The 19,447-nt window shown below is 36.1% G+C and overlaps 2 protein-coding genes and 1 long non-coding RNA gene across 3 annotated transcripts; 1 reads left to right on the forward strand and 2 right to left on the reverse strand.

The window, feature by feature from the left end:
- Positions 1-992: 992 nt before the first annotated feature.
- On the forward strand, positions 993-3,516 carry LOC145233787 (uncharacterized). The gene is made up of 4 exons (XR_013861177.1): positions 993-1,037; positions 1,227-1,283; positions 1,507-1,564; positions 2,741-3,516. It is a non-coding gene; the product is annotated as an uncharacterized LOC145233787 (long non-coding RNA).
- Positions 3,517-5,793: 2,277 nt separating this feature from the next.
- LOC145233786 (uncharacterized) lies at positions 5,794-7,714 on the reverse strand. Its single transcript, XM_080098571.1, has 4 exons — positions 7,538-7,714; positions 7,360-7,470; positions 6,653-6,777; positions 5,794-6,071 (listed from the first exon to the last, which is right to left on the reverse strand). Exons 1-4 carry the CDS (start codon positions 7,683-7,685, stop codon positions 5,916-5,918), a joined length of 540 nt encoding a protein of 179 aa, XP_079954697.1. The 5' UTR covers positions 7,686-7,714; the 3' UTR covers positions 5,794-5,915.
- An 8,182-nt stretch (positions 7,715-15,896) lies between these two features.
- LOC145233590 (uncharacterized) lies at positions 15,897-17,810 on the reverse strand. The gene is made up of 3 exons (XM_080098343.1): positions 17,744-17,810; positions 16,395-16,880; positions 15,897-15,998 (listed from the first exon to the last, which is right to left on the reverse strand). Exons 1-3 carry the CDS (start codon positions 17,803-17,805, stop codon positions 15,980-15,982), a joined length of 567 nt encoding a protein of 188 aa, XP_079954469.1. The 5' UTR covers positions 17,806-17,810; the 3' UTR covers positions 15,897-15,979.
- Positions 17,811-19,447: the final 1,637 nt, after the last annotated feature.

Here is a 19,447-nt window from a genome sequence, read left to right on the forward strand (position 1 = left end):
TAGTTTTAGTGCATCTAGGTTTGCTGCTGTCTGTGGATAAACTGTGTCGATCTGTGTGTTAATAGGGACTATTGATTTGCTGAAATTCATTTTTTCTTCTCCTTTCTTCATCATCTATAAAAATCAAACCATAAAGTTACTTTTGTTTTTACGAAGCTTAACCTCGCTAGCATCACCCTGTCAGAACTTAGGTTTCCGCGACTGTTGTACAGAACCTAAATATTTCTCAATAATGCGTTCATCTGCGCAAGTTGTAAAAGGACGGCTAAAACCAGCACCTGTTTGGCCTGATTTTGTTCCTTGGTGCGTTATCTTAAGCTCAGTTGCGCCACTTGGTGGTTACTAGGTTTAGGGAATTACTTGTAACTAAAAGATTAAAACTTTGATGTTTAAAGCTCGTTGACAGCCTGCATTTATTTACGACTTTTATGCAACTGTCAAGTTTGTTGGCAAGTGTTGGAGATCGCTACCTCAACTTATTAATGAATGTACAAAACGACGCATTTATCCAATATGTGTTTTCGTTGGTTTTGCTTCCTACAATTGCAACGTGCATGACAAGGAAATATTATTGGAACGTTTTTACTAGTGTTAGTATGTTTTTTGACAGTTTAAAGCTAGGATGCGTTATTTCATGTATACTACTTATTACCTACTTTTCACTTACTCACTTGGCAAAGTTATGTGCCGAAAAGTGTAATAGCAAAATGACTATTTAATTTAGTACATACCAGCCTAATCATAATCAAGGTAAAATTTCCATGAGGTTAGATAACTTCACATTCATATATTGATGGAATAATGGTTTAAATGACACTTTAGTTACCACTACATTTAATGTCAAATAAAATAATAAAAAGCGCCAGTTTCAAACCGAAAAACATCTAGGTTTTAAAGTCAAATCAACCGTAGCATTACATCGATAATGAAGTTGCTCAATTAGTTTCCAAGGGTTACGTCACAAAGGCCTTTTGGAATCTTTTTCCTCACATCACTCTTGTGCGGAGAAGAAGAGAGGAAAGAGCAGTTGCTGCAAGGTAACTTTGATTGCTTTCTGGTCGTGGGTGTTGGCCTTTTTCGATAGATAAATGGCAATTATAAAGCTTAGTTCTGTGTCTGGGAAGTGTGGTTTAGTGTAAATGTGTTAACTAAATTGTTTCGTTCAGTTGCTGAGTTATTGAGTCAAATTGTCACTATGTATGAAGTTTAATATGTTTTTATTACAGATCTGTACAGCCGGCCCGAGAATGTTTGTTGTAAACGCATTCAGAGGCAGACCAAAGGTGAGTTTAAAATTTGTTATGCAACGACATTTGGTTACATTCACGCCATTGCCTGCCTGTGACTGTAATGGGGTAGTAACTTTGCTTGGTTGCGAAACATGTATAAAACTGTTTCATATGAACATTTTTGTAAGTTTACTGAGAAAACGTTGTTATTTCCAAAATATAACTTATGAATAAGCATGGCAAAATGTAACTTATTCAGTGATTTGTCATTTTGCAGATCTGTACAGCACATAAATTTGGCATTGATCATCTTTCAACTGAGTACATCTACCAATGTAAGTTTACTTGCTTCCTACAATTTTAAGTGTAATAAAGCTTGCAGCGTAAAGCGGAATAATCAGTTGCAACTTTACATGGTCGTTAACAACACAAGTTCTGACATAAAATGCTCTCGCGTGATTGGAGACTGACTCAGCAACAGTTCAAATAGGCTATGAGGCAATTTAGCAAAAAAACAACCTATGAGCAACTAAAGGAAACAGTTTAATGCAAAACCGCTATTTGCCTGTTTTGTGCAGGTGTTATAAGGGGTCTACAGGTGTTATAAGGTGTCGTTGCTGCTATAGAGATGTACCGAATCGGTTAAATTTGAGTTTGGCCGAAACCGAATATTCGGCAGTTTTGTCGAATCAATTCGGCCGAACTGACCGCATCTTTTCTTTTACGACGTCACGCGAATGCGCAAGCTATCTGCTGTACATGAAAACAAAGTTTTTTTCTGCCGTGCAAACAGTTGTGTTACGCAGCAGAATAGTTGCGTTTCACTTCAGTTTCTATTTATTTGGAGTGGGAAAAAACGATAATGTTTTAAAAATATAATAATTGACGTGATTTTAGTTATGGCGCAGTTTTAAAGATTTTGTGGTACCTTATTAAACACACAAACACGTTTTACGCTTAAATTGTTCGTAACGTAACAGATTCGGTTTTAGCCGAATTGCAACAAGTTATTCGGCCGAAAGCGAATCTTTAAAAAAAAGCCGACCGAACAAATTCGGTAAACATAATATTCGGTACATCTCTAGTTGCAACTGCTATTATTGAAATAGATTCAACAAGGCAGCCACTTATCTTGCATAACATTCTCTCACCTTCGAGCTACATGTCTTTAATGCGTATTTTTTTGCCACTTTGACACTGAGAATCGTTTATGGGTATTGGGCCAGAATGCTTGTAATAAAACTACTGTGACTGCTGTTTAAAGTGAATGCACTCAAATTAACCCGAAAAGAAAATTAACAAGCCCATTAGGAAAAAACGGTAATTTGGCATGTTGGTAGATGTTGACAAATAAAAACATTTAAATTCAAAGAAACATAACCGAACATTTTCTTTCAAAGTTGTAAATGTATCTTTACTTTCTGATTTTTTTATCATATCAATAAAAATCAGTTTTAAACATTTTTGTTTTTTATTATTGCCGATAAAAATAACATGGTTTATTTTTACAGAATTGCCGCACTGCATTTTCCGGAGATTGTTTCGGCCTTTCACCAGCAACATTTTCTCAACTTCACATAATATTGGTTAGTGAAACCGACTCTGTCGTGCGTCAACTGGGATTGCGAAATCTTATAGGCTAAGTTTAGGCTAACTAGCGCTAGGTCTAGGGTTAGTGGCCTTTTCTTTGTTCGTGGAGGACGAAGTAAAGGTCCAAGTCGGTAGGAATGCTACTAATGTCAGCTAGTTGGCGCTATAGGGCTAGAACTACAGTAGCATTCGCCAAACTAAGGTTTAGGTTTAGGTAACATAGGTGGGGTACGTTTGGGATTTGCGCGCCACCTAGGGTCTAGCTTAGATCGATTTCTAGCTAGGTGTGGCGCGTTGCTAAATGGCTTTAGCTAAAATAGGGTGCGTATAGAAACACGGCCTGGGTACGGCCTCCACCGCATTGCATTGGCCGCGGTGCAGGCGGGACCGAGTACCGGACACCGCTACCCCCAATGATGGATCAGGCTCGTGAACTGGAGGGGGCCGGCATAGCATTTTGCCAGAAAAGTTCCGCGATCCACCCTGGTAGGGCGCAAACTTTTGTTAAATTTTCCAGCCCCCGTTCGCGTAAAACATTTGAGTCCTTTTGGGGGGACTCGTTGGGCAAGGGAGAGTGACGCGATGATGTTGTTGAGTTATACGTTGTAAAGGTCACTTTTCCCTTTTAACTAACTTTTGCGCCTATACTAACTGTTAAAATAGGGTATTGTGGATTTCGGGTGTTGACCAGCTTTTTATATTCATTGCTTGTACATCCGGTTCTCGACTTTCTTCCGTATGAAGAAGCTGAGAGTTTGGGTTTTAAGCAATGAGATGCTAAAAATCCATTGTTTTTATTTGAAAATGGTAAATTTTTACTGCACAATATCTACTTTAAATTAAATTACCTACCAATTGTGCTGGCCACGCCCTTTTTTTCTTTTGCTTGCGTGGATTTAGGCTAACTTACACATAATTTCTGGTGGTTCCGCAATCTCTAGTTGACTCTGCCACTTTAGATTGACTGGTATCGTTTTCCAACCTTACCTGGAAGTGCTGAGTGGTTGAAAAACGCGGCAGACTCACTTTTTACTTCTTATAGGCTAACTTTCAAGAATGTTTTGAGGTTAGTTAGTCAGTCAGTTCGTTGAGGGAAGTTTTGTTTGTGGTTGTGAACTTTTACGTCGGTCGCGCAGGGACGATGGCGGTGCCACATATTTTTTCAGATAATAGCGTACGAATTCGGAAGCAGACGAACGTTGCTGACAAGTTTCTTGAAAAGTTTGTTTTTATTGATCTACATACACATTTTGAGATGGAATATTGGCTGTTAAAAGTATAATACAACCATTAGTTATAGATGAAAAACTAGTAACCTATATTCTACAAAAAAGTCCATAGTACAGATTGTTTAAAAAATAAACCAATAACCTTTATACTAAAGAACACTCCCTTTTGTACAGATGTACCTAAAAATGAACTAGTAAAATATATTGTATGGGAAATGTCCCAACGTACAGATGTATCTAATCGAAACCAGGAAAATATATTCCAAAGAAAATGTACTTTTGTACAGATGCATCTTAAAGAAATTGTATAATATCGTTATTTAGTATGTTAGTTTTCTGTCGTTTTCACTCTTTCGACAACAGAATTGCCTGCACTCGCTTTCCTATCCTTTCAATTCCATTTTAATTAAATCAGTTCTTGGGAGGGGGTGTAGTTCCTTCTTACATCAGCGGGTCCGGATTTTGTGCTTTGTGTTTTATTATTGTTTTGTTGTTTACACGCTGAACTATACGTGGACCGCCATCGTCAGTTTTTAGAATCTAAAATCTTTGAGTTTCAACCGGTGTTAGTTAGTTAATCAGAATTGAATTGCTCTCAGAATTGCTGAGTTTGCACTTGAAATTTTTGATATTTTCTGTAATTTTTTTCTAACTAAAATTTCTAACTTTTTTTGCAATATGTTATAAACCATTTTAATATTTATAACGACATTTGTCATTTTGGCAGAGGTGTGCTACATATTCTCAGTTTTTTTTTTTTTTGAAAAAAAAAACATGTTACTATTGGTAAGTTACAAACAATCATTTGACTTGGGTTTAACTACCTTAAATTATCTACTTTTTGTTTCACAGGTTTAAAAAAACACACAATTTTTGAACAGGTTGTAGGAATGACCTGCGTTTCCATACGTTGTTGAGAGTAAGGCTACTTTTGATATTTATGTTAGTGTAGGGCCGAGCTAAATCATTTTTATTTATATTGCTCTGCCTCCCCTAATTTTGGCAAATGGATCCCATTTTTGGAATGTACAACGCGGTGTTATCGCGCCAGATATGCGTTAAATTGCAACAGTAGCAGAAGGGTCTGGCAGTGAAATTACGTTGTGTAAAGCTTGTATACTGCAAGCTTTAATGTAGTCTTACCTTATCTAGCGGCAAAAAACATATTTGGTTTTTCATGACGTCATTTTGTGACGTCATATAATATGGCACACCCGGAAACAATTCAAATTCGGCGCCTATGATCAGTGCTGGATTAAGGGTCTGCTGGCCTGCAGGCACATTTTATAAGTGGGCCAAAAATTAGGGTTGCCAGCTAAAAAAATAGAATTATCAGTGTTGCCAAATCATTGTCACAAAGATCGTTGTTGTAAAGTGGCCTGGATTTTTGACTGGCCTGTAGGCACGTGCCTACTTTGCCTAATGGTTAATCCGGCACTGGCCTATGATGTGAACATGCGGGCTTTGGTCAAAAAATGCGTTCTGTGACCAAAGACTCCGATTTGGCACATGAAGGCATGTTCGCAGCGTTTAACGCTAGGCAATAGTTTTATGCTGTAGCAAATGAAACGAAGTGAAACTCGCCTCTCACAAAAACCAGTGACGTAAAACGATTATTATACAAGCACTCGATTAGGGTTTACGTCAAGACTTGTTTTGTTCCTCTCTACTTAATTATTGTTTTTACCTATTGTAAATGTTTTTAACCGGTTGCAACTTGACTTGTTTTGGAGCCAAACATAAAAGCCTTCATGAAAATGATTATATTTAGTGGATAGGTGCGCATGCTAAGTAACACTTTAATGAGGTCTTTGTTATATATCGTAAATGGTTTTAACAATGGACAGAGCGCTCAGTGTTTTTGGAGCTAATTGTTTATTGTCGATAACAGCCAATCCAATCCTTCATACAAGCCATCCCCAGAAGTCGCACAACAGGCTTGAATATACCATTGTCGATCTCTCAAGCTGTGCAGACTCAGTTTGTCAGTTACTACAGCTGCGTTTTTGGCATTTGGTAGATCCTGTGTACAATAAAAAGAACGGCTTTATTAACTTTAGCGACCTGCTAAAAAAAAAACTGAAAAAAAACAGTAGAACAGTGCTTCTCAAACTTTTTAAGTTTCAGAATATTTTTGCCTAAACTTACATATTACAGCCATGTCTGTTCGCATTCAAGAAAATTGCTTGTTATTGGAAACATTACGTGGTTGTATGACGTGCTAACGTCGCCAACGCACTAAAACATTACGTTGGTTGAGCAACACTGCGCGATGGACACATATATTTTTTCTAACCGTGTAACTCGCATTTCACAAATTTCCGAGTGGTTGGCGCAACAACTGTTGTATAGTTTATTGGTAAGAGTCTAAACTTTAGTGGCATTTTAACAGAAAAAGTAAGCAGCTTTGCTTAAACCAAACTGTTTAGTTGGCATCAACATTGGTGCAACAACAACTTTGAAAAAAGATGCATTGGACAGAATTAAAATTGACTGACAACTTATCGGTGCAATGTGCACAACTCATCCATACAATGCTATAAGGATTAAAAAACAACTACAAATGAACTAAATGTCTGTGTTTCGAAACTTTGCTGTGTTTACCTGTTTGTTGGCGAAGACCACCAAGTTCGCATCTTTGAGCTCTTCTTCATTGAGCATTAGGTTTAACTGCTCTCTTGCCTCCTGTAACCTGTCTTCATCATTGCTGTCCACGACAAATATCAAATCTATAACAGTTTTAAAAATATTTTAAGTTAAGAAAGGATTTTTTGTATTATGGTTTCAGTGAATCTAACACCCTGTTAGGCAGTGGTTCTCAACCATATAGAGATTGTGTACCAACTGACGACTTTTCTATGGCTGCGTAAAACCCTGTGTAAATGGGTAGAATAAGAACTAAGCCTATTCTTCTTGATCAGACTAGCATATATTTAAAACCAGCAGAGTTAGCAATTTTAATCTAAATTGTTTTTAATCAACTTTTATTTTATTTTTTATCAGAAGAATGTCCAAAACACGAGGTTCGCCCTCAGCCAGGACTGATCGGTTGGGTCAGTTGAGTCACAATTTTGGATCTGACTTAAATTGACAAAAAAACTACTCGCGTTTCACTTGAAAAGCTCGGGCGCACCACAGGTTAAGAACTACTGCCCTATAGCTGATAAAAGTTGCTTTTAACATTGTTTTAAAATTAAGCCATAACTTCCGACGTTTATAAATTTTGTTTTTGTGCCATCTAATGGCGAAAAATTGAGCTTTCGTATTAAATCTAATCCAAGTTGCAAAGGTTTAAAAGGAAAGTAAAATACTTTGAGTTTTTTGGTAGTAATGTCTCCACAAAGGACGCATATTGTCCTGAACACCTAGATCCCAAACTGTTAGGCTTATGTTCTTGTACTCCACGGTTTCCATAATAAAACCTACATGAAAACAAACATGAACGGTCAAAACATCGTTTGTAAGAACTGTAACTTGCATATTAGGTACCTGCAGTGGGAATTGTGGTTACAATTTCACCAAGCTTTAGTTTGTGGAGGATTGTTGTTTTTCCAGCACCATTCAAACCGACCATCAGAATTCCAACATCATTCTTGCCGATCATACGTGAATATAGCTTTCCAAATGCACCACCCATTTTGTTATTTTTATTTCTAATAACCTTTGAAATCTAAAGTCGAATCGTAAAACAGTTAAATTCATAACTTAATGGTAGTAGCATATTACATATGTACTGACCCTTAAGGTAAACAATTAAGAACATTCCGTGAATCTAACTCTAATAAACAAACTAACGCTGCTTGAATAAACCTAATAGACGCCAAACTGTAGTTAAATTCCCAATTCTATTTTTAGACTGAGCATTTCACAACAGCGCCACTTGCGGTTAAACACGCAACACAATTGTCACAACGCCAACGCGTGAGCTATCAACTCTAATGCACGCTCTGTAATGCCCATGTACACTTGTTATACCCCAATGCACTGTTATGGTAACTGATTTTAAGTCTAAATACGCTGATTTATATAGCGATCAGGTCACATATTGTCATGCGAGCATAGTTGTAAAAACGTACGCCCGAGAAGATTAACTAAGTTCTAAACCGTAATTATTCATTAAATTGATTATAGAAAGGTCCAATATAACATGACTGCCGAAAGCCGTTTAAGACATGGTTCCCGCTAACACGTAAGTTAGCGATACAACGACAGCCTTAAGTCAGTTTAAGACCAGTGCAGTAATTAGAACAACTGGTTTTGTTATTGTTTTTTTTTTAACAATACAAAGTTATTCATTCTTATACTACACTCTGGCATATTTTTGTAATTAGCTAAGCAGAATCTTGAAACAGCTGATTACAATAATTATTCTGTTTCGATTTTTTTTTTGACATACAACCGTAACATAGGTGGTATTTTTTGCGCCAATTTTACCGAGCCTAGCAATGTCTGCCTGTTTTGGGCCAAAACGCCTAAAGCAGTAACATTGCATTAAGAGTGATGACACCATTTGTTCCCACTACGTTTTTGATTCTATTGTGCCTATGTCGCCCATCTGTTTTCAGCTTTTGTAAAAATTGTGTCACATGCCAACTCTCACCGAACAAGTTAAACTCAACTCAACTGAAATATCAACATGCTACTTGTTTCAGCTTGAACAAATGCACGAGTTAGAAATGGATAAATGTCAGTTTTTAATTCACCAAACCATGCGTTTACAGTTACCGGATGTTTTTGGTATGTCATGACCTAAAAACGCGAACACAGAATAAAGTGGTTAAATGTGCCGCAGTTTTATTAGCCGTTAGGCCGCTGCGATTTAATATTGTACGGACATGAGAAACACCGCAATTCACCGCATTAGTCTTCATAATTGATAAAAATCACTTATTCAGCACAAAATGACGCACCGTGTTGTTTAAGGTAATACTGCTAAGTAACGATACCTTTTGCCGCACCACGCACAATAACAACATAAACATATGTTAATGATAACAACAAATGACACAATCCTGATGTCGCATTTATAAGATGTAATATTTTTGTCAAAAGTGACACAACGTTTCGTAAAAACACTTGTAAGTATGCAGCTGGGTGTCGCAAAATATTTATGTCTAAAGTAAGTCAAAGTAAAGGTAGTAAGACTTTTGAAGTTAGTTAAAAATACTAAACTAAAGTTACCAAACATGCGATGCGATACGTCATCAGGGGTCACCAAACTTTTGTCACTGCGGGCCGGATAAGTTTAATAATGATTCGCGCGGGCCGCATAGTTTACATGCTCTAACAATTCCATTTAAAATCTTGCGATGCGGCTGTTAAACTGTGTAGTTGGTCTCATCTTAAGAGCAGTGCTTGTATAATACGCCACAAGTAACAAAAGAAGGCAACTGTTTGCGCACAATTACCACTTGCAGTCTTGTCTGTGACGTATGAAACTAGGTAATATCAATTCTACAAATCGCGACAGGAAAATTTCGTAAGAAGTACATTAATTTTTATTGTTATAAAGTTATCAATCCATTTGGCAAACCAAAAAATGTGGTAACGGGCCGGATGAAATGACCTCGCGGGCCGGATTGTTCTGATGTAATAATCCTAAAAAACAAGTCTACATATTCGAATCAGGCTACTTTTTTATAACTCAACTCCCACTAATCGCTATTACACAACCAAACATCCGCAAGCAAAGCCATTTCCATTTTGAAATTAAATTGACACGCGGCGTTCGAAATGTCTACAAACCACCATGTTATATTTGCAATTCTTAAGTAACTTGGGCACAAAAAGAATATACAATATGATAAGTAAATCTTTTCAAAATGTGCAAATAAGTTTAAAATGCACAAAAAACAAGTTAAGAAAGTTTTATTTAATGGACCATTTAATAAGGTTATTTTTCTAACAATAGGTTTTAGCATTGAAAACATATCTACATTCTGTTATGGAGGGGTGAAAAAAAAGTGTGAAGTTGTCGTGAAAGGTTTGAAACCACTGTTTTGCTTCTGACAAAAAGTTTTTGTTTTACTTCGCCGCCTTACGCCTAAAATCGACTCATCGCATTAAGCTCAAATCTGTAAACATTTACGTTTAGTTGAGATAATTTGTTTAACTGTGGCAGCAAAATCAACTTAATTAATACCTTTATTTGCATCTCGCCTCAGTTTCGGGATCCCGACATACTGTTTTACATTTCACGTAGTTATTCCTGTTTTGCGGCCTCCCTGTTCCTTCTTTTAATTGTTTTCTATAGATGACCAATTGTATCACTTTTATTTCTTCGCTTCTTCCAGTTTAGTAAAGACATAAAGTTTATCAGATTTGTTTCTTTATGTGTGTGTAATTCATTTTGAAAAGGACTTTTGACTGTTTTTTTATGTTTTGTAGGATAGTTTTTGTTGACGGATTGTTGTAAATCTTTGTATCTTGGGGCTTTAAATTTTTTTATTTTGTCGTTCTTTGCCTTCAAATTTTTTATTACCAATCTGGAAGTTGACCAGGTGTTGGTTTGGGTACTATCTTAGCAATTTATTTTTATTTATGGGTAAGAGTTTGGGTTTTGCCTTTTCTATACGGTTTGTTTCATGTCATTTTTAAGTAGCCTGCTAAGTTGGTCGCCATCTTTGTCTCCGATTTCATGTGTGTTATTCATCATAACTGTAGCCGACGCAATTGAGATGTTACTCGTCTCACAACACTTATCGTTTTCTTTTGATGACTTATAAAAAGTTAAAAGAAACCCTCGAAATCACTGAGTGTTTAAAAAAATTAGTAACTCTCATATAAGTAAACTAAATTAGTCGCCTTGTCGTTGAGACTTATGTTACAGTAATTTTTGCGTCGTTACGTCATCACCTTAATTGTTTCACTTTAGTCACCTGGGTCTTGAATTGTCTCTAATTTAGTAAGTTTGTTTAGCAAGAGTTGTTTCCTGTTTTTTTTTTTTTTTTTCTTAAAATGTGTTCATCTTAATTTCACGATATGTTTTTCACTTTAATTTCTCTTCACATCTTTTCGTTTCGTTCACGTTTACCTTTTTAACTGTTTGGTTGCATTTTAGTACATTGTTACACCGGCACACTTTGCACTCACTACACATTTTTAACTCCTCCAGTGTCGTTGCCTTTCGCAGCATACGTGCTACAACCTCAGGTGTAACCATCCAAAGTAAACCGCTAGGCCGCTAGGGCGATGATAATAGACCAGTGGGTTTCGACCACGTGACCCGTTAGTTTCCTTGTTTCGTTATTAGTTCTGTTGCGAGCCTTTTTCGTGTGTTTTCAAGTCCTTTTTGCGGGCCACGTGCTGTTTCCCTGGCTGTCGTACTGTCAACCTGTCTTGAATTTTGTACTCCGCAGTGACTTTGCCAATATCGTACTGTTTTATAGAGTGTTTTTAAACAAAGAAATGTGCTCGAACGCGTCTAAACTATAGGGTGTTTTGTGGCTTGCCGTTAGTGCAATGTTCGAAGGCTTTTGGCAACTATTAAGTTGGGCGCCACACTTAAGTTAATTATGTTTCGTCTTTTTAGACATTTCGGTGCGGTTAGCACTCTGGACTTCGAATTTGATGGTTTACCGGAAGCCGATTCGCTGTATTATGGCATCTATGTCAACTTGTTTACGATATTACACTTTGCTATACTTTGACCCATTTCTATAATAATTAAAAAGAATTAAGTGCTTGGAATCATTTTGTTTATGAAATCATTTATAACTATTGCAGATGTTGATGAATTGCAATGAAATTATACCGTTCTGATATTTACAGTCTATTTTAAAAACAGCATGTTTTGAAACTAACGTTAACTTACTTTTCATATTTTCTTTGCAGCTTTCCGGCATAGACTACTAGTGTACATTACAATGTTAAAAAAACTACCGATCTAAAATTTCTTCTTGTAATTAAATTTAGCAAATATTTACAAGACTAAAAAGCAGAAATACATAATAGCAAGCACCTACGTAAATATTTCTTATTGAGGTGTAAACAATTCTAAAAAAATAACTCGATAAGAACACAAAATAGGATATTAGGGCAATACAAATTTCATAAAAAGTCCTCAGCATTTTCAACAATGATTTATAATATAAATACAAATAATATCAAAAAAACTGATGATTACTCCGCATTGCACAACGCATACGCTGTGATTATAAGAAGATTTCGTGTCTGATTAAAAAAAATTGCCTAAAACTGTACATTTACATAATTTCATCGTATGCTTCCTTTCTTTGATTTGTGGTCCCGTCGAATAGATTTATCATTTTTCGGGGTGTATTTTTTTGTATCGCTTTTTTGATGGCCTCTTTTATTTGTTTTCTTGTCAGATATCCCTCTGCATCTTCGTTATGTCTTCGTGCTTCTTCGAATTTGGTAAGAACGTAGAATTGATCCGATTTGTTGTTGATATTTAGTTTTATTTTCATAGGAGTTTCGTCCAGTTCTTTATGTTTTGTATGATAGTTTTTGTTGATAGATTGCAGTAAATCAGCGTATTCTGGGGCTATAAACTTTCCTGTTTCCTTGTTCTTGAACTTCATAATTCCATTACCTGGTTGATCTTCTGTTGGGTTAGGTACTATCTTAGCAATTGGTTCGTCTTCAAGGGTAAGAGTTTGTTTGTGTTGTTTATACGATTCTTTTTTCGTGATCGTTGAAAGTAGCGTGCTAAGTTGTTTGCCATTTTTGTCTCCGATTTCATGTGTGTTATTCATCATTACTGTAGCCGACGCAATTGAGCTAAAAATCCAACAACGTTTGTTTGTTTGCTGATTTTTCAAAAGTAAAAACAAACCCTTACGTTACTTTTGCTTAAATTCCAACAGTCTGAAAAGTCCGTAAAACTTTCCATTGACAAAAACTTTCTCGCATGTTGTAACATTATTGTGATACCACATTTTGAAACAGCGTCAATTCCCTACGGCAACATTGAAGTTTGTTGAACCGATCAGTTTACTTAACATTTTGTTACTAGCAACAACCACAGCCTACAGCTTCTGCTAGCGTTTTGTAAAGTCCTTTATTTGATACCCATGTACGCGTAAACAAAGGATACCTATGAAACTCAATCTGATTCCGTTTAGAAAAAAACGTAAACTACTTTTAGTGCAAAAACCGTATAATAATATCGTTTTATCTTAAACATGCAGATCCAAACAAGCGTCATTTGTCTGAAACGATTTGTCCCTCAAGTCAAAAAAAGAAAATAAAGAAAAAATGGACACCAACGTGAATATTTACAACAAAGTTAAATAAGTTATATAAATAAGTTTTTCTTGTACTTGTTTTGTCCAAAATCGTAACTTACTTCAAAGGTCCAAATTCATAAAGTAAACTTTTTTTCGTTTTTTCGTTTAAAAAATTAGAACAGTTGCGCCCACCAAGTACTTTTTACTTTACTGCTTGTCAAAAAACGAAAATTCAGTTATTTTACCGGAATTTTTGCTAAATGTTAGTAGTTCGTCGAAAATCAGTTATGCACGACACTACGGACTAAATATTGTTGAGGACATATTTGTTTCCAACTTGTTTACGTAACTTGATGCCAAAGGGATTAACATGGGGTTATTTAACGCAATTAACAATCTGTGTATTATAAATCTGTAATTAACAAGCTGTGTATTTATACAGTCGCAAAAATATTTTGTTTGTATTTCTGCGTGCAATTGATTTTTTATGTTAGCACAACTAACTGATTTTTGACTGCTTATTCAAATTTGCTGGTCATGAAATCCCAGTAACCAAAACGGATACTTTTTCTTGCCTAATCACTTTCGACTCGAAATAGTCGCGAAGTAACAATACCAAATATTCCCACTTGACTTAGGACTAAGCTGAACTACTGACTTGTGATTCGGGTGTACTCCTTATTCAACTGGGGACATACATTAAGCCTAATCATCTCGAGGCAGAGTCTCGATTTAAAACGACGACGCTGTATAAAACAAAACTTTTATTGTTTTGCGACCATAGCGGCAAATAACGCCACGATTGAATTCGCGTCACAAAAGCGAAACCTCGTTTTTGGCGTGGGGAATTTCCCTCATAATCAATTATTCCCCTCTTGTAGAGTTGGCGTTGGGGTGTGGGCATTCCACCGACCTTTGTAACAAAAGTAATATCGATAACACCAATACAATGAAAATATATCGCCAGTTTATGAGGGATCCCTTTATTGTTTAAGCATCAACTGTTTGGCACTACACGTTAAATAATAGGGTACAGCGCAGCTATCTCAACGGGAATTACATTTGTTCTTGTTTATCGAATTTGGCGCGTAACACAAGATGCTAAAGGTGACGTCGGGTATGCGTACACAATTATTTTGCTTTGGTAAAAGCCAATATTACTTGCCTTCATGACGCAAATCGCTGTCATCATGTGGATAAAAGATTAAACTCGTTTTCTGTAAAAATTAGGTCTTGTTAGAAAACATTAATTTTCATTGATAACTTAGAGTTCTTAGCTTACATTCCGAGACCTGTATGGTAACGCGCTTTTTAATTGGTTGGCAAATCCTGCACATTAGACAACATCATCCATTAGCTTCCGCATGTTCAATAACTGACAAGATATTAAAGATCAATTTAGGTTAATTTTTGGTTTAGGCATGACGCCACATAAGTAGATCCATCTTTTCTTACTAATTTTTCTACTAAAATAATTTAAAATAACGTTCAGGAAGCTTCTCCTTGTTTCGCATTCGTTGTTGCCAAACGGCGATTGATTTCGCGTCGTGGAAGCAAAACAATTTTTTCGAAACAGCATTAGGAAACGATGAAAAAAAAATTGAAAGGCGGTGTCAAGAAACTTTTCGATTCACCTTGAACAGAAGTTTGCTTCTTTGAGCTCTTTATTGTTGAGCAGTCGTTTTAACGTCTGTCGTGCCTTTGGAAACCTTCCTCATTATTGCTGTCGACGATAAATATCAAACTTGCAGTTTTTTTCAAATTTTTTATCATTTACCGAGAATTCACTGCCCGTAGCGACTAACTGACAAAACATCTAAACGTTTTTTTGCGTTTTTTTTTGTATTTTATACTTTTTTAAATATATTTTTCCACGCGGTTTGAAACCTGGACGTACCCGGGGACGAATCCCGATCAAGGATTTTTATGTCTGTATGTGGGTCAGTCCGGACGGACCATTCGGCCGAGTTCCTGCAGTTTTTTAGATGTGTTTGCACTCAATGTCAAGTTTTTTTTTTTATAAAAACCTACCATTAAAATTTGCTTTAGATTTGTCAAGCATATGCATATATATCACCTATTAAATCTAGAGTCGCAAAACATTTTATTCTATAGATACACACAAAATAAACCATCCACTACTTAAAATTGGCCAATGATATTTCTATAATATTCTCTCCCAAAACTATTAAAGCATATTTAGGGACTTTCCAATTAATTCTGTAACAGACGTGTTTGAAATATTGTCCAAAGATGCAAACTTGCATTTTCATGAATGTTTTCAATAAACTTTCTCACTGTTATATATTTCACAGTCTCCAAAACGCAATTATGTCTAACCAACGATAGAAAGTTTCTAAATCGTATAAACAGAAGCTTACAACTTATAAATATACATAGGATTATTGGGATATGTTTTGAGACACAAATAAATTCGTAAATATTCGTTATTAGGATGTTGAAACGGTGGTAAAACATTATATTTACCAGAAGTGCATCATTTAGTTCAAACAAATAAAATTCGCAACGATATAAAAATATTCCATAATAAAACGTTTCAAAATCAGATAAACAGTGATGATATATATCAATTTGTAAATTACTTAAAACATTATTCGAAACACAAACAAAATAAGCCACTACATAAAAAATAAAACAAACCACTATATAAAATCTTTACGCTGCATAATACTATTCGCCTTGGTGGCCGCTTCTTGCTAGCATCTGCTGTCTTTCGTCGCTATAGTCCTTTGGCCTTTCTATAACGTTTCAAAGACGATCAAAGAGAATTGCTGATTACTATTTATAAAATAAGGCTTTATAGCCAAATGATTTTTTAAAGCAGTACCAATAATAAGCAGTATCTATTTATTTTACGTTTAAACAATGCATAGTTGTACGCTGTGCCGATATATTCGTGTTGTTTGCGCTTAAGTTGAAAAAAAAAGAACGACTTTAAAATGGACCCGATTTTACACTTGGCCCCGTTTGTGTGATAATTTGTATTTTGTAGGTTTACGACGACATTCAGCTTTGTTATTTGAAAATATTCGGATTTGGGTCCCAATTTTAGGCCCGGTTACAACTGTGTAAAATTGACTACAGATTTGCAAAACCACGCATACAAACCTAAACCGTGAAAAATTACTATTTACCTGAGGTTTTTCAATGCGTTTTGCCTTTTTGCTGGATCATCAACAAATAAACCTATTATTTCTTTCGGTTTTTTAAGTTCCATCGCGAGTTCGATTCCTTCTTTGACTTGTTTTCCTGTCAAATGGCCTCCTTTATCGCCAGGAACTCGCCTTGCCACTTCGAACGAAATCATAAACAAGGCGTGGTGCGATTTGTCATTCGTGTTGTATGTGTCGATTAACTTATTTTTTTGGTAGTTGTAATATTTTTTGGGGAAGTTGGAGTCAATTTGATATTGCACTAAATAGTCCCAAATATGAGTATTACCACTGCAGTTTACTATGCCATTGCCTGGTTGGTTAGCTGTTTTGTTTGATTTAATGCTGGCTATTTCCACTTCTCCAACAAAAAACTTATGTTCCACGCCAACGCTCCAATCAGCACTTTGGGTTAACTCTCCCATGAAAATTTCAAGTTCCAAACCCGTCTTTTCACCAACGTCATGTCTGTGTTAATAACATTTACCAATGGAATGAAAAAGTATGACTAAATAATGTTTAAAACAGATTTATCTGTGGCATAATATAATAATGAAAAAATAATAATTTACAAAAATTTTACAAAATGTAATGACAGCGGCTGTTTAACCATGCATTACTCATGCGATTGTTTTCTGCTTTGAAATATATTCTGCACCAGGGGTGTCAAACTCGCGGTCCGCGGGCCGCATGCGGCCCACAAAGCCCTCCAATGCGGCCCACGAACACTCAACAACAATTGTATTATTTTGTCAGATATTTTTGCGGCCGTGAACAAATATATAGGTACTGCGGCGGCCGTGACGCAATTAAAACTATTTTGCCAAAAATTTTAATTTTTAAACTGCTCTAAACAGATTTTGTGGGACTGGAAAGAGTATTAACAGCCTAGTAGCAATATGCGTCAGACATTTTGTACGCCTATTGTGTGCAAACAATGCGAAAAAACGGGAACCACAAGCGTCACAACATAGATTATGACGTAACAAACAATTAAAACTGATCTTCACACTGTGCAGCTCACTCTGTGAATCAAGTTGGAAATTAATCTGGGCTTTTGGGGCATCAATAGATGATATATATGTGTTATAAACCTATTTCTTTACACCTGTAATTTTAAAATAAAACCCAGCAGGTAATTGGCGGCTGTTGGTAAAATAAGGATCTGCGCTGCGGCCGTAGTATAGCGAAAAGGTTATTTAAGTGTTTAAAACTAGATTAAAAATCACATGCGGCACTCGGCATAATTTCCAAACTGCAATGTGGCCCCCGAACCCCACGAGTTTGACACCCCTGTTCTACACCATTTAAACATTGTAGAAAATAGTTACTTTGGAGTATTTTCTTTGATCTTTAGGGTTTCAAATCCCGAAGAGAGTTCATCAACACTCATTTTAACCTGGGTTCTACAGGTCTTGCCACACACCAACGAAATCTGAAATAGTAAATAAAATATTGCACATTTACAAAGCCTATGTTTTTATGTACAGACACCTTTCCAAAACTTAACGTTAGCAAAAGGAACGAAAACTTTTTTTCCTCAATAGAAAGGGCATATGGTCAGTGCTGGGATATGACTTCCCCTTCCATCAGGCTCAAAAACTGTACACTTGACGTGTCAGAGTTGCAAGTCGGGCCGGGCTTTTCGGGCCGGGTTCGGGTTCGGGCCGGGTTCGGGCCGGGTTCGGGCTTAGGTATTTGTGAGAAAACGGGCTTAAAACGGGCCTGACTTTACGTTCCGTGTCCGCCATTTAAAAAAACAAAATAAAATCACTCGGCTAAGAAACTCTGGCTTTGACCTAATGCCCACTCTACTCTAAAACGTATTGTTTACCCCATGGTCTACTATTGATCATTGTGTTTGTAAAACAGTAAAACAATAAAATACTAAAACAAACTGCCAGTGTAACATAAACACAACACAATAGACAATGAATTTCGCACATTTGAGTTTGAACTTCTAGGTGGTGAACCTCAATATGTGACTAAAGTCATTGAATATCAAATGGTATATGAATTTGACTTTTCAAAGGTATTTTGGATGAGTCGACTAAGTACAGAACACAGAAGGCTGGCAGAAATGATTAGCAAAGACGTGTTTGATGTTTTTGCTGGTGTTGGGCCCTTTGCGATTCCCCTTGCTAAAAAAGGATGCACTGTTTATGCCAATGCATGTTAGTTTGTTTAGTACTGGCAGTTTGTTTTAGTATTTTATTGTTTTACTGTTTTACTCTTGCATCGCTTTTATAACAGCATTGTATTCGCTTACAGGAACTGAAGATGCCAAAACTTTTTGGTGAAATATATATTCCGTAAACTATTGTGTACAACGGTTGATTCTGTTTGGCCTAGGGTTTATACACTTGGTTTTGAACTGTGTTAATGTATAGAACAGTAATCACCGGAAAACTGCTACTGTAGGTGGATTTCAGTTCAAACTAGACTTTATTTTTCATTTCTTAAAGTAAACTTTTTTTCATTTTCTGTTTTAAAATTCGACAATGTGAACAGTTACGCCCACCAAGTACTTTTTGCTTTCCTGCTTGTCAAAAAAACGAAAATTCAGTTTTTTCACTGGAAATTTTGCTATATGTTATTGGTTGATCGAACATTAGTTGTGCACGTCACAACGGACCAAATTTTGTTGGATACATGATTGTTTCCAACTTGTTTACCTTGATGTAAAGGGGATTAACATGACGTTATTAACAATTTTAAAGCTGTGAATTTATGCTGTCGCAAACAATTTTGTTGTTTGTATTTCTGCGTGCAATGATTTTTTATGTTATAATACAACTAACTCATTTTTCAGTGCTTTTTGTAATTTGCCGGAAAAGACATCCGAGTAACCAAAACCGAACCTTTTTCTCGCCTAATAATTTTCGACTCGAATAGTCGCGAAGTAATGATAACAAATATTCCAACTTGACTTAGGACTCAGCTGATAAACAATGACTTGTGATTCGGGTATACTCGTTATTAAACTGGGAACAGACATTAAGCCTAATTAATTATCTCGAGAGTCCTGATTTGTA

Source organism: Phallusia mammillata, chromosome 6 (genome assembly GCF_965637545.1).
Source record: "Phallusia mammillata chromosome 6, kaPhaMamm4.hap1.1, whole genome shotgun sequence".
NCBI classification, from domain to species: domain Eukaryota; kingdom Metazoa; phylum Chordata; class Ascidiacea; order Phlebobranchia; family Ascidiidae; genus Phallusia; species Phallusia mammillata.

What these genes read in the sequence shown, in the direction of transcription:
- LOC145233786 (XM_080098571.1), bottom strand. Translation starts at nt 7,685, where the DNA reads ATGGGTGGTGCATTTGGAAAGCTATATTCACGTATGATCGGCAAGAAT. An exon ending in AACCACAATTCCCACTGCAG is followed by an intron (nt 7,471 to 7,537) that starts GTACCTAATATG and finishes GTTTTCATGTAG; the next exon opens with GTTTTATTATGGAAACCGTG. An exon ending in TTACTACCAAAAAACTCAAA is followed by an intron (nt 6,778 to 7,359) that starts GTATTTTACTTT and finishes AAACTGTTATAG; the next exon opens with ATTTGATATTTGTCGTGGAC.
- LOC145233590 (XM_080098343.1), bottom strand. Translation starts at nt 17,805, where the DNA reads ATGAGTGTTGATGAACTCTCTTCGGGATTTGAAACCCTAAAGATCAAA. An exon ending in ATCAAAGAAAATACTCCAAA is followed by an intron (nt 16,881 to 17,743) that starts GTAACTATTTTC and finishes TTATTAACACAG; the next exon opens with ACATGACGTTGGTGAAAAGA.